This window comes from Crotalus tigris, unplaced genomic scaffold (assembly GCF_016545835.1).
Source record: "Crotalus tigris isolate CLP2741 ecotype Arizona unplaced genomic scaffold, ASM1654583v1 scf7180000017801.1383879, whole genome shotgun sequence".
Lineage (NCBI taxonomy): Eukaryota > Metazoa > Chordata > Lepidosauria > Squamata > Viperidae > Crotalus > Crotalus tigris.
This window is the reverse complement of record NW_024096646.1, coordinates 114,553-127,587: the sequence shown is the minus strand read 5'-3', so window position 1 is coordinate 127,587 and position 13,035 is coordinate 114,553. Positions and strand designations below refer to the sequence as shown.

General features: G+C 35.4%; 1 protein-coding gene and 1 long non-coding RNA gene across 3 annotated transcripts in view; one reads left to right on the top strand and one right to left on the bottom strand.

Moving 5' to 3' along the window:
• LOC120307686 overlaps window positions 1-13,035 on the bottom strand; it is a 33,115-nt gene that overhangs the window by 12,112 nt on the left and 7,968 nt on the right. The window lies entirely within an intron of this gene.
• Window positions 1-13,035, top strand: part of NUP107 (nucleoporin 107) — a 38,382-nt gene that overhangs the window by 20,028 nt on the left and 5,319 nt on the right. Inside the window, exons 15-25 of one of the 2 annotated variants that reach the window (XM_039342674.1) lie at window positions 1,862-1,921; window positions 3,123-3,268; window positions 6,440-6,488; window positions 7,111-7,180; window positions 7,729-7,847; window positions 8,148-8,186; window positions 8,487-8,637; window positions 9,052-9,161; window positions 9,647-9,749; window positions 9,844-10,004; window positions 10,436-10,561. In XM_039342674.1, the coding sequence (XP_039198608.1) occupies window positions 1,862-1,921; window positions 3,123-3,268; window positions 6,440-6,488; window positions 7,111-7,180; window positions 7,729-7,847; window positions 8,148-8,186; window positions 8,487-8,637; window positions 9,052-9,161; window positions 9,647-9,749; window positions 9,844-10,004; window positions 10,436-10,561 (1,134 nt within the window). The remainder of the gene's footprint in view (window positions 1-1,861; window positions 1,922-3,122; window positions 3,269-6,439; window positions 6,489-7,110; window positions 7,181-7,728; window positions 7,848-8,147; window positions 8,187-8,486; window positions 8,638-9,051; window positions 9,162-9,646; window positions 9,750-9,843; window positions 10,005-10,435; window positions 10,562-13,035) is intronic. The other variant, XM_039342675.1, reaches the window with a different exon arrangement.

Sequence of the window (13,035 nt, the reverse complement as noted above, 5' to 3'; positions counted from 1 at the left end):
ATTGTAGGGAAATCTGATGACTAGATCAGGGCTTTTTAACTGGTGGTATGCGTACCACTTGTGGTACGTTGCCACATGGCAGGTGGTACGCGATTGCTAGCCAAGTGTAGCAGGGGAGGGGAATGAGCCGAAATGAGCCAAGCCTGAGGAAGAGGCAGCTGCAGCTACAGAACTGTCTGGGCTCAGCAGAAACCCCAGGAGCCTGCAGGGCTCCAGCTGATTGGCGCTTCCAGCAGCAGCTCAGAGCTGGAGGTGAACTGAAGAAGGGGGGGGAAAGAGAGGAGAGGCTATAAAAGAACGTGGTTTGGGTGGGGGAAGGGGAAAAAAGACAACAGGAAAGGTTTAATCCCTTTAAACAAATATAATTAGTTTTACCCCCTTTAATTGAGTCTGTCTGTGGCTTTTAGAAAGTATTATTTGAAGGTAAACAGGCTTAATTTAAAGCTAAAGCTTTTCAAAATTGCTTGAGCCTTTCAGTATAGAATTGCAACATAAGCCTGAGGCCGCTTAAAGAGGGGGGGGAAAAAACAGAGTTTGTGTTTCTTTATTTTCTTGCTTTGCACTTGATTCCTGTGTCTTTAAGGATACAGGGAAGGGATTGGGGGGGTGCATTCTTACTACACTGCGGAAGAGCTCAGAAGGGCCAACCAGCTAGCTCAGGAGTCTACAAACTTAGCCACTTTAAGACCTGTGGACTTCAACTCCCAGAATTCCTCAACCAGCCATGAGGGCTGAGGAATTCTGGGAATTGAAGTCTACAAGTCTTAAAAAAGCCAAGTTTGAAGACCCCTGAACTAGCTGGTAGTGGTGCGTATTAATAAACATGGATAAATTCATCATACATTTGTCAGCGAAAAGGGAAAGTGATTCAACAAAGGAACAGCCACCAAAGAAATTAAAACTGGTTCTTTTTTTTTTTTTCTACAGTTTGTAATATTTTATTAGATTATAGAATAAAATACAAAAATACAAAAGCAAATAGTAGGACACAGTGGGGAGGAAAAAGGGGGGAAAGTGAGGGGGAGAAGGGAAAAAGAATAGTCTTCCTCTGCTGCAGTAGAAGGAAGCATTAATATTGAACCTCAACTTTTTACTTTTCCATAATATTATAAACTAGCCATTTCTATAACAACAAATGAATCTAATCAGTAAAACCCAAAATCCCCCCCCCTTTTTTTAAGCCTGAGCAGGGGGTTGGACTCGATGACCTCCAAGGTCCCTTCCAACTTCTTCTCCTTCTTCTCCTTCTTCTTCTTCTTCTTCTTCTTCTTCTTCTTCTTCTTCTTCTTCTTCTTCTTCTTCTTCTTCTTCTTCTTCTTCTTCTTCTTCTTCTTCTTCTTATTATTATTATTATTATTATTATTATTATTATTATTATTATTATTTATGTTTTTGACACCTTGCTTGTCCTAAAAGTGATACAGTCTGTGAAAAGGTTTAAAAGCCCTGGACTAGATGAGCCCTGATGCATTGCAATATTTCACTAATTAGCATCAGCCTGAGCATTGGCCCCGTTCTCAGAATAATGTTCATTCACTATATTGCCATTGGTTGAGTAATTGTTCAACCATATAATTTTTCACGACAAGTGGATGAAATAGAATTTAGGCATATTGCCTTAAATTTCAGCCTTTACTTGGCCCTTTTTTTTTTTTTTTTTTTCATGCAAGCCCCAATCTTAGGGATTTCATATTTTGGCAGGACAAGTACATCCTCTTACGTTATCTTACCGACAGAAACTGCTTAGGCTATTTTATTGTTTTGATTGCTTCATATGTGATTGAATGCCATGCTTTAGTAATAATATTATATTTCTTAAATATAATGACATCAAACAATATTTATGAATTGAATATTTTAGGAACAGTTTGACAAGTATGAGAGAGCAATCTATGCAGCACTTAGTGGGAATCTCAAACAGGTATGATATGGTTTTTTTTTTAGTAACGTTGGAAATGTTGAACGCTTTGTTATCATTCTGAGTCATATAATGGAATTGCAAGCCAGAGATTCTACAAATAAAAAGTAGCATAGTTCTAGCTTCTGAAGCTTACAAGCAAGACCATTCAAGTAATCCTCGAGATGGAGCCTACCCATTACAGTTGCATGTCACAACAGTCATTAAACAAAACCACTTCATTTAATGACCCCACTTCTTGCTCTATCTGATGCAAACGTTAAACAAACAGGAGAGTCGTTTAACAAAGCATGGGGCACCTTGGGGGTAGGGGAAGCCCAGAGAAGCATACATAGGCTCAGGATTGGCTGCTCTAGGCCTCCCAAGGTTACCCCCAGCTTCATAAGCTGTATTGAAAAATGAAGCCTTCTTAAAAAAATAATTTGACGGTGTTGCGAGAATAGGGAGTTTGCTTCGTCTGTAATAAACTAATCCTGGATTGGATTGGGTGTCTCTATCAGAAGCTAAAAAAAACCAGAGAGGTAAGTTGGGTGTTGCTGGTACCCTGGAATAGAATTCTGCAAGTCCTTGGATGGGATCTCCCCTTGTTCACTGGAGGCTTGCAAATTCCGAATGCCCTGACCCCCCCCCCTTGCTGGATGGGAAGGAAGCTGATGGTTTGCAACCTAAAGATGATTTGCACTCATTATAACCGTCTGATCTCTATTGGATAGATGAGTGGTTGCAGAGAGCCAGTGGAATGGGATGGGTGGGTGAGTGAGTGTTGCAGCATCCTTGCAGTCAGTCATAAGAGTGAATGACTGCGGGGATACTATAACTCTCACAACTTTAAAACCAAGTCCCAAGTAGTTTTGGAGAATCTGTCTTAACTTCAAACAGTCATTAAGCACCCTGTTGTAAGCCAAGGACTACCTCTATGTGATACTCTCTTTTGAGAAGAATCTTATCTTTAACAATAAGTTGATTTGTTTGAAATTAATTGTAACTAATATTAACTGTAGTTGGCAAGAATTTCCAGGTCCTCCTCTCTAGCCATGCTTATGGGGAGAAGAAATATTTAAATTAAAGTTTGCTGCAAGTCATTCTCATTGCATGTTTTAATAGTTCATAGTTAAATAGGGCTAGCTTGGGTTGTTTTAATATTATACTTTCTCCAAAACTTCAATTTGCTGGGTTTTTATTTGCTTTCTTTGTAACTTTAAAGCTTCTTCCAGTTTGCGATACCTGGGAAGATGCTGTTTGGGCATACTTCAGGGTCATGGTAGACACACTTGTTGAACAGGAAATCCGTTCTACTGTAATGAACACAGAGGAGAAGGAAGAACTCCCCAGAGAATATTTGGAAACAAAGTGAGTTGTTAATAATAATAATAACAACAACAACAACAACAACAACAACAAAAGTTGGAAGGGACCTTGGAGGTCATCTAGTCCAACCCGCTGCTCAGGCATGAAACCCTATACCATTTCAGACAAATGGCTGTCTAATCTCTTCTTAAAAACTTACTGTTGGAGCATTCACTGCTTCTAGAGCAGTGGTTCTCAACCTTTTTAATGCCGGGGCCCCCCCCAACCGGTCGTAAGTCGAGGACTACTCAACCAGTCGTAAGTCGAGGACTACTTAATTGGGGCAGCACCGTTTGCAGAATGGGACTTTTGGCGGGCTCAGCAGGGCAGAGACAGCCTGGACAATTCCTATTGGCTTTTGAAAGCCAATAGAATTAGACTCTATTCAAGAGAGTCTATTCTATTGGCTTTCAAAACCAATAGAATAAAAGGGAGTAGCACAGCTAAGGAAAAGGGGGAAAAAATGGCGGACTGCGTTGTTTGGCGGCCCCCGTGAAATGGTCGTTCGACCCCAAATGGGGTCCCGACCCACAGGTTGAGAACCACTGTTCTAGAGGCAGGTTGTTCCACTGATTAATTGTTCTAACTGTCAGGAAGTTTCTCCTTAGTTCTAGGTTGCTTCTCTCTTTGGTCAGTTTCCATCCGTTGCTTCTCATCCTGCCTTCAGGCGCTTTGGAGAATAGCTTGACTCCCTCTTCTCTGTGGCAGCCCCTGAGATATTGGAACACTGCTATCATGTCCCCCCTCATCCTTCTCTTCATTAAACTAGACATATACCCAATTCCAGCAACCGTGCCTTATATGTTTTAGCCTCCAGTCCCCTAATCATCTTTGTTGCTCTTCTCTGTACTCTTTCTAGAGTTTCAATCTCTTTTTTACATCATGGTGACCAAAACTGGATGCAGTATTCCAAGTCTGGTCTTACCAAGGCATTGTAAAGTGGTATTAATACTTCACGTGATCTTGATTCTGTCCCTCTGTTAATGCAGCCTAGCACTGTGTTGACTATTTTGGCAGCTGCAGCACACTGCTGGCTCATATTTAAGTGATTGTTATTTTTTGTTTGTTTAATAGCTACTATGAAGTTTTTTTTAATTGAAAAGTTTTACAAAAGTTTACAACAAAACAACCCCCAACCACCCCCACCCCCTCCCCCTCCCACACTTCCCAGAGCTGAATACAGGGTTACAAATATGACAATCATAATCTAAATAACATTAACCAACTATATAAAAATCAAATCCATAATACACTTTAACTCCCTTTTAACATAAAATAAACAAATTCTAAATAAGCATAATAACATAAACAAATTAATATCCTAATTCTTAAACAATACAATATAATAAAAATTCCACTATAATAAACTATTGATAATAATAATAATAATAATACTAGTAATAATAATAATACTCATTATTCAAAAAGTAAATGAAACTTTTTATTTCCATATTTATTTTGAATATAGTCTATCCATCTTCTCCAAACCGAAATATATCTTTCTTGTGAATGGTCCTTCAAATAAGCAGAAATTTTCGCCATTTCTGTTAAATTAGACACCTTAAGAGTCCATTCTTCCATAGTGGGCAAAGAATCTTTCTTCCAATATTGCCCGACCAAAAATCTTGCAGCTGTTATAAGATTCAACATCAAATTAATTTCTTTAACATCACAATCTTCAATAACGCCTAACAGAAATAATTGTGGCGTAAACTTTATCTTTCTCTTAAAAATCTTTTGAATGTTCCACCAAATCTTAATCCAAAAAGCTTTTATATTTCTACAAGTCCAGCAGATATGAAAATAAGTTGCATCTAAGCTTCCACATCTCCAACATTTGGGCTGTAAATTAGGATACATATAAGACAACTTTTGTGGGTCCAGATGCCACCTATAAAACATTTTATAAAAATTTTCTCTTAAATTTTGAGCTTGAGTAAATTTTACATTTCTAACCCAAATTGTCTCCCATGTATCCAATAGAATTGGTTCTTGAATATTTTGAGCCCATTTTACCATACAGTCTTTAACTAACTCCGTTTCAGAATCCAGTTCTATTAAAACATTATAGACTCTCTTTATATGTGCTCGATTTTGATCTTTAATCTGTTTTATCAAATTCACATCCTCTAAGGAAATACCAACCTTTTGATCTAAATTCCACCTAACTAACAATTGGTTATATTGAAACCAAGAGAGTACAATATTTTCTTATTTCAGCTCAACTAAAGATTTTAGTTGCCAATCCTTCCCTACCAAGTTAAGCAATTCCTTATAAAAGATCATATCCAAATTCACACCTCTAGATACCCCTTCTTATTGCGTGTCCAGGAATCCCCCAGCTTGGAATTTTATAATTCAACCTATAATAATACTTCTTCCAGACACGCAATAAAGCAATTCTTAAAATATGAGATTTAAAAACCTGATCTACTTTTTTATTATAAATTAAATACACATGCCATCCATATAGTAAATCCCATCCCTCAAGAGAAAGTATACTTTTATTTGTTAAGTTAAGCCAATCACTAATCAAAGTTAAAACCACCGCATAGTAATACAATTTTAAATTAGGTGCCTTAAGTCCTCCTCTTTCCCATACATCTTGTATAATCTTAAACTTAACTCTTGGTTTTTTCCCTGCCCAAATAAATTTGTTAATGCCCTTCTGCCATTCATCTAAATTAGCATCATTTTAATCGCTGAAATTCTCTCCAGCAAAGATAATTGTAATTTTTTCCATTCGTTTAAATCAGTGGTTCTCAACCTTTCTAATGCCGCGACCCCATAATACAGTTCCCCATGTTGTGGTGACCCCCAACCACTTATACATCACCAGGTGCCAGGGGCTTGGCCAAAGAAAAGGGGGGGAAAATGGCGGACAGCCTTGTTTGGCGACCCCCGTGAAATGGTCGTTCGACCCCAAATGGGGTCCCGACCCACAGGTTGAGAACCACTGGTTTAAATCCTTTTGCACTTTTGCCCATAATGTCTTATAATGATTCTTATACAATTTTACATTAGAGGCTGTGATATATACTCCCAAATATTTAACCTTTTTTCACTATTTCAAAACCTGTTAACTTAACCAACATTTCCTTTTCCTGCTATGAAGTTTTGAAGGCAATGCTAACTGCCATTTTTCTTGCTTATATTTTTCTTCATTGTTTGAAGCTGGACTTTAGAAAAAGTATTTGAAGAACTTCAAGCAACAGACAAAAAGGTAAATCAGAGGCTTTTTCAGAATTAAAGGAATAGGTCATAACCTACTCTTATATGTATTTTCTCATAACTGAGACTTGTAGGGACCTCAGGGACAAGCTTCCAGATAAAGTTGTAATAATGTATTCATTTACTTGGGAGAAAGACTTTGGGCATAGTTCACTGAATATGAATAAATACATTGGATCACCCTGGTCTTACTCTGCAATAACAGATTTTTATTAGTCAAAAAGATTAAACTATTTTTTTAAAAAAATCTGATGCAGTGACCACAACATACCGTTTTATCTATTATCATTTATACAATGGATGAGTTCACATATTTAAAACAGGATATTTAAATTGTATGTTGATAAGCTTGAACAAACCACTTGCACATCGAATTTGATCATAACAGATAGGTTTTTACACATCATTAAATCAGAACAAGCAAACCATCTGATGAATGTATAATGGAATATGAATCAGCCGGTAAATGTATCTTATTACTGTACAGAAATGTTGTCCTTCAGCATAACCATGCTGCAAAATTATCTTTTTCAAAGATGCCTAATTATCCTGGTTACAAATAATTTTCTATGATTATATGTTATGACTTCATAAATATATAAATTGTTTTTCAGAGAGTTTTGGAAGAGAATCAAGAGCACTATCATATGATTCAAAAGTTTGTTATCCTAGGATATGTGGATGGTAAGTTTTGCACTAGGTCTTTTTTCATTCTCAGTTCCCTGTGTTTTTAGTAGTGCTGTTATGGAGTAGCCATAGTTAAAAGGCTTTAAGAATTTAGTTACTTATTCTCTGCAGAAAAGATGGGTAAGAAAGAAAAATCTGTAGTTATTTCAAATATTTATAGATGGAGGAGGGGGGTGCAGTTGATACAAAAAGGAGGCACTTGTGACTATGTTGCCTTTTGAAACATTAGATTAAAGGTATGTAACTTGGTGCCTCCAAACATACTTGGGTGCCCATAAGATTTTTTAAATTAAAATTAGTTTCATACTTTAAAGTGCCAACATCTTTATTCAACTGCTTAATCAAAGCACATAGAAAATAAAAATGTAGAAGGCTTCAGCCTATGCTTTTTTGGAAATATGTTTTCCTGTTCTGCTGTGATAAACTTGGCTGAGAATAATGGGTATATCCCAGATGAATAGAGGAGCTAATGGGGGAAATTTAGTTTCTTTAGTTCTGCGATGGGCAGTTGTAATTATTTTATATTTCTTGCTACTATTTTTCAGGTCTTATGGATGAATTTTACAAATGGCTTTCCAAAGGCAGAAACATGCTCCCTGGGCATCTTCTTCGATTCATGACTCATCTCATTTTATTTTTCCGTACTTTGGGGCTTCAAACCAAAGTAAATGCATTTATTTATTCAGCCATTCTGAAAGTATATAAATTAGCAAAAAAAAATAGAAAGAGTGTCACAGCTAACAAACAAAATCTTCTAAATGTGATCATAAAAAGTTACCATTCCTGTTCCAGTGATGTGTCTTAAAATATGAGAACTAGTTGCAGAAAGCATTTTCATATCCCTTAAAATGGTAGCTAAATGACAGTTTTAATATTAATTAGATATTATTATAATAGATTACGGTTAACCTTATACCTTAATATAATTAGGCAATGATATTAAAGCATATGTTTTCCCATCTAGGAGGAAGTATCAATTGATATTTTAAAGGCCTACATTCAGGTAAATCTGTTTCAGTATTTGCACAAATGGAAACAATAAAGAGCAAAATGTTACCTCTATTTATATAATTGCACATTTATGACCTTTTTTACATATGGAGTATATCATCAAATTAGTTGAAATAAGGCATTATTAGATTTTAATGGCACAGGTATACTGAGGCATTGCTATTCACTCTACCTTTCAAGTAAGTGTAAATATATATGCATTTGTATCTACTGTGTTGTTTTACTGTTATATTTTAGATATTATAGTAATATTTATATTGTCTCCCAGAATAGCATTTGTTTTCTTTTCCAGTGGTTAATATGTGAGAAGCACACTGATCTCATAGCATTTTATGTCAGCCACCTGCCTCAAGATGTAGCAGTTGCTCAGTATGCTGCATTCTTGGAAGATGTCATAGAGACCGAACAACGGCACCACTGTCTGGAGCTTGCCAAGGAAGCAGGTTAGAAAAAATGTGATGAGTTGGACATGTTTTTAGGAAACATTTAACTCTTTCCCTGGTTGGCAGCTATTTGTAAATGGATGAATATGATTGTAATATTTCTGAACAGAATATGTACAGTTCAGCTAGTCGTAGCTTGAAATGTTAATAATGGAAATGATTTTTATAATATTAGTTATTTAATGTGCCATAATGTCTACTTGGTTAAAAGATCTGCAGTGAAATTTTGCCTCCAAGAAATTACCATTGTAAATGAAGTTAAGACAATATTTCCATTTAAAGTTAATTTAGTTTCATCTCATAGAAAACTACTCAGTCAGTTTCAGTGTTTCTTTTTAATGCCATTTCTTATCCCCACAAATCTTATAAATCCCTCCTGCTCTTGGTATATAATCTTTGTTCTTTTTTTCAAAGCAGGTTTGGACGTTGCAACTATAACAAAAACAGTGGTTGAAAATATTTGCAAAAAAGATACTAGTGAGTTCTTCCATCATGATCTTGCAATAGAGACGGGCACAACAGAGGTGAGTGTTGGTACCTCATGTGCTCTGTCTCTAATATTAACCAGTATATCTGTGTACTTTTATCAGTTGCAGAAGCTTTTCCTCTATGATTTTGCATGCATAGCTTTTGCTTTTCTTCCAACAGCTTCTGGTCAATAAAAGTAATTGCAAAAGTGGCAATTGCTATAATAATTCATTGGATGCTTTGCATGTCTGGGTTCCAACCAACTGGCAAGCACTTCTTTTAAATGCTTTTAATGGCTCAAAATAGCAATCCTGATTCTACATTTGTACACTGTTCTTAACATGCGAAAAACTCAAGTATATCATTTAATATAAATTGTGATTAACTCAAAATATGCCAGGTACTTGTGATTCTCCAATAATGCACAATTAAAATATCTAGATTGTAACTAGTGTCTTAGCAAATCTCTTTTCTAGCCTTAAAAGCTAATTTAGTGCATTTGATTATCCTAGATATTAACACAGGATTTTTTTCCCTCCAGGATGATCACTTGAAGATTGATGTGATTGACTGGCTAGTATTTGATCCTGCTCAGAGAGCTGAAGCACTTAAGCAAAGCAATGCTATAATGAGAAAATTCTTAGGTACTGCAGTATTATCCATGATTTTGAAACTAAACAAATAAATAAAGCCTACTGAATCTGAAAGCAACTTATGTTCTTAAATAATATTTTATAGCATCTAAGAAGCATGAAGCAGCCACAGAAGTATTTCTAAAAATTCCACAAGACTCTATAGCTGAAATATACAATCAGTGGGAAGAACAAGGAATGGAGAGTTCACTTCCGGCTGAAGATGACAATGCTATTAGAGAACATTTATGTATTAGAGCACACCTGGTAAGAATGTAACTACGTTCCAAAGAGGACAACCTATCTCCTAGTTCCAAAAATATGTTAGTGCTCTAATATTAGGTGTGAAAAATATATGCTGTTCAAATATGTAGTTTATTTTAATAAACAAGCTAATCCAGAGATCAGCGATAGTAAGTAAAATCTTATTGCATTCTGAGATCGAATCTTATTTCAGATTAAGCCAAATTGAGTGGGTTCTGTTTTCTTTTTTTAAATAAGTTCAACTGAGTTGGATAGGCTTAGCTCTCTATTATCAACTAATAAGGAAGAGGGAACACAGTCTCTAAACTAGTTAGATGTTTAAAGTATCTGTTTAAATAGTCAAGGATAGAGATGTCAAAATTCATAAATGCATAACCTACATATTTCTAGATTTATGTATTTGATAATAACTACATACTTCCAATTCAACATAGGAAGCCCATGAAGCTTTTAATGAGTGGTTTAAACACATGAATTCAGTTCCACAGAAGCCAGGTCAGCTTTCACAAGCAAGTTTCACAGAAAAAGTTGCCCATGAACTTAAAGAGAAGAAATATGAGGTAAATATATATGAAAAAATGACTCATTCATAATATATTGAAATATAAATCTTTTTTTTTATTTTATTTTATTTGTTTTTTTAATTTTTTTTTATTGAAAATTTTTTAAGTTTTACAACAAATCCCCTCCCCAAACCCCCCACCCTCCCATACCCTCCCCCACCTCCCCAAACCTCCCAAACCCTCCTCCAACCTTCCCAGAGCTGAATACAAGCTTACTTAAAATTTTTCAAAAAAAAAAATAGAAAAACTTAAAACACATATAAATCCTAAACAAATCTAAATACATTAAATTAATCTAAAAAAATAAAAATTACAATCATTAAACACATTATAATATACTCTAAACATTTTCTAGTATCATGAACTCCCTCCAAAACACAAATTTAAACATTAGTTTCTTTGAATATCTATACCTACAATATAAAATCTAATTTCTCCCTCTTTCTTTATCCTCAAACAAAAAATACCATTAAAACTAAATACTCTTTAAATACTTTAAACTAAATACTTAAACTTCTTATCTGAAATTTTCATTCAATCTCCATAATAATAATAATAATAAAATTATCCATCATTCTTTATAAACTCCCTCCAAAACACAAATTTGAACATTACTTAAAACATTAGAATTCCCTTATAAACATTTAAATCTTTACCAATAACAAATCCATCCACCACATTATACCAATAACAAATTCCTCCACAATAAACACATTCCTTCTCTTATCCATAAGTCTCTTAAAGGTATCAGTCTCTCGTGTCCATAAACCTCGAAAGAAATGCTTTAAAATCTGCCCTTGAAGATAGCTCCAATGAATTTGTAAATCCTGGTTCTCCCACCAGCTCAGGAACCGATAACTGTGAAGCTTCCTTAACCTCCTTCTTCTGTTGGTCTTTCTCTTTACGTTTATATGTTGAACGGGTTGTCCTCTGCTCTTTCATCTCGACTTGTTGAGGCCCCCCAGACTGAAATTTCCCCTTTTTAATTAATATAGGCTCTTCACACTGCAATTCTACCCTTAAAGGTTGCTCCAAAAAGTTTGTAAATCCTGCTTCTCCCGCAGAATCAGGAACCAATACTTGTGGAACTTCCTTGACCTTCTTCTGTTGATCCTTTTCTTTACAATTGTATGTTACGCAGGTTGTCTTCTGCTCCTCCATCTCTGCTTGTTGAGGCCCCTGAAGTTTCCCAATTTTCATAAATGTAAGCAGTTCAGACTGCAATTGATCCTTTTCTTTATTATATGTTGCACAGGTTATCCTCTGCTCCTCCATCTCAACTTGTTGAGACCCCTCAAACTGAGGTTTCCCAATTTTCATAAGTACAGGCTCTTCAGACTGCAATTCTACCTTCTTCTCTTCCAAAGCTTTAAACTTAATAGATGGCGATGAACATACCCCCAGGACCGAAGTATAAAAGTCTTTTGCTTGAAAAACAGTATTAAGTCTATAATGTATCCCCCGGTAGTTCACCACCATTCCAATCGGAACATCCCATCTGAACGAAATTCGTCTCTTTTTGAGTTCATCTGCTAAAAAGGCAAACTCCTTTCTTCTTCTTAAAATTTTAGATGGGATCTCCTTTAGGATTATAACATCTTGTGAAGCAATTTGAAATCTCTTCTTATAAAAAGCTTGTATAATTTCATTGCGCAGGGATCTTTTCCCAAAGTAAATTACCACATCTCTTGGCAAATTCTTTTGCACTGCCACCACAGAATTAACTCTAAATAATTTTTCAATTTCACCAAGTATTTCCTCTTTTTCTTTATTCAAAATCACAGCAAAGTCCTTTGCAACCATCTCTCTCAGATCTCCTTGCAAAGACTCTCCCAAGCCTCTAATTCTTAGGGCATATTCCATTTGTCCATATTGAAGCATAAGAATCTCATTTTCCATTTCTTTTTCCATACTTTCAAATTTTCCCTCCATCAATTCCACTTTTTCAACTACCTCTTCCACACGGGAATTCAGCTTTTCAAGAACAGAGGCAACTCCTTTTAAAACCAAAACTATCTCCTGCCTCAAAATCTTATTATTTTCCTCTAAAATCTCTTTCATTTCTACCCTAATTTGAGATATAACATTTCCCATCATATCTTGCAAATCCTTCACAATTATTGGCTGAACCAAGGAAGAGGGTGAAGCTATTGATTTGGATTGTTGCACTGATGATAAGACTGAAGAAGAAGCCACTTTAGGAACTGTAGGAGTCCCTGGACGCTTTGGAGCCATCTTACAAAAAAAAAATCTTTACTCCTTCTTAAAAATTACAAAAATTAAACAAAAAAAAGAAAGGTTAAATCCAAAAGAAAAAAAAAATTCAAAATAATCCTTCAAAAGGAGATCATTATAACGAAAAAAAAAATACTAAACCCTTTAGAGCCTTCTTAGAGAAATCTTTACTCCTTCTTAAAAAAAATACAAAAAGCAAAACAAAAAAGTTAAACAAAAATAATAATATTTCTCCA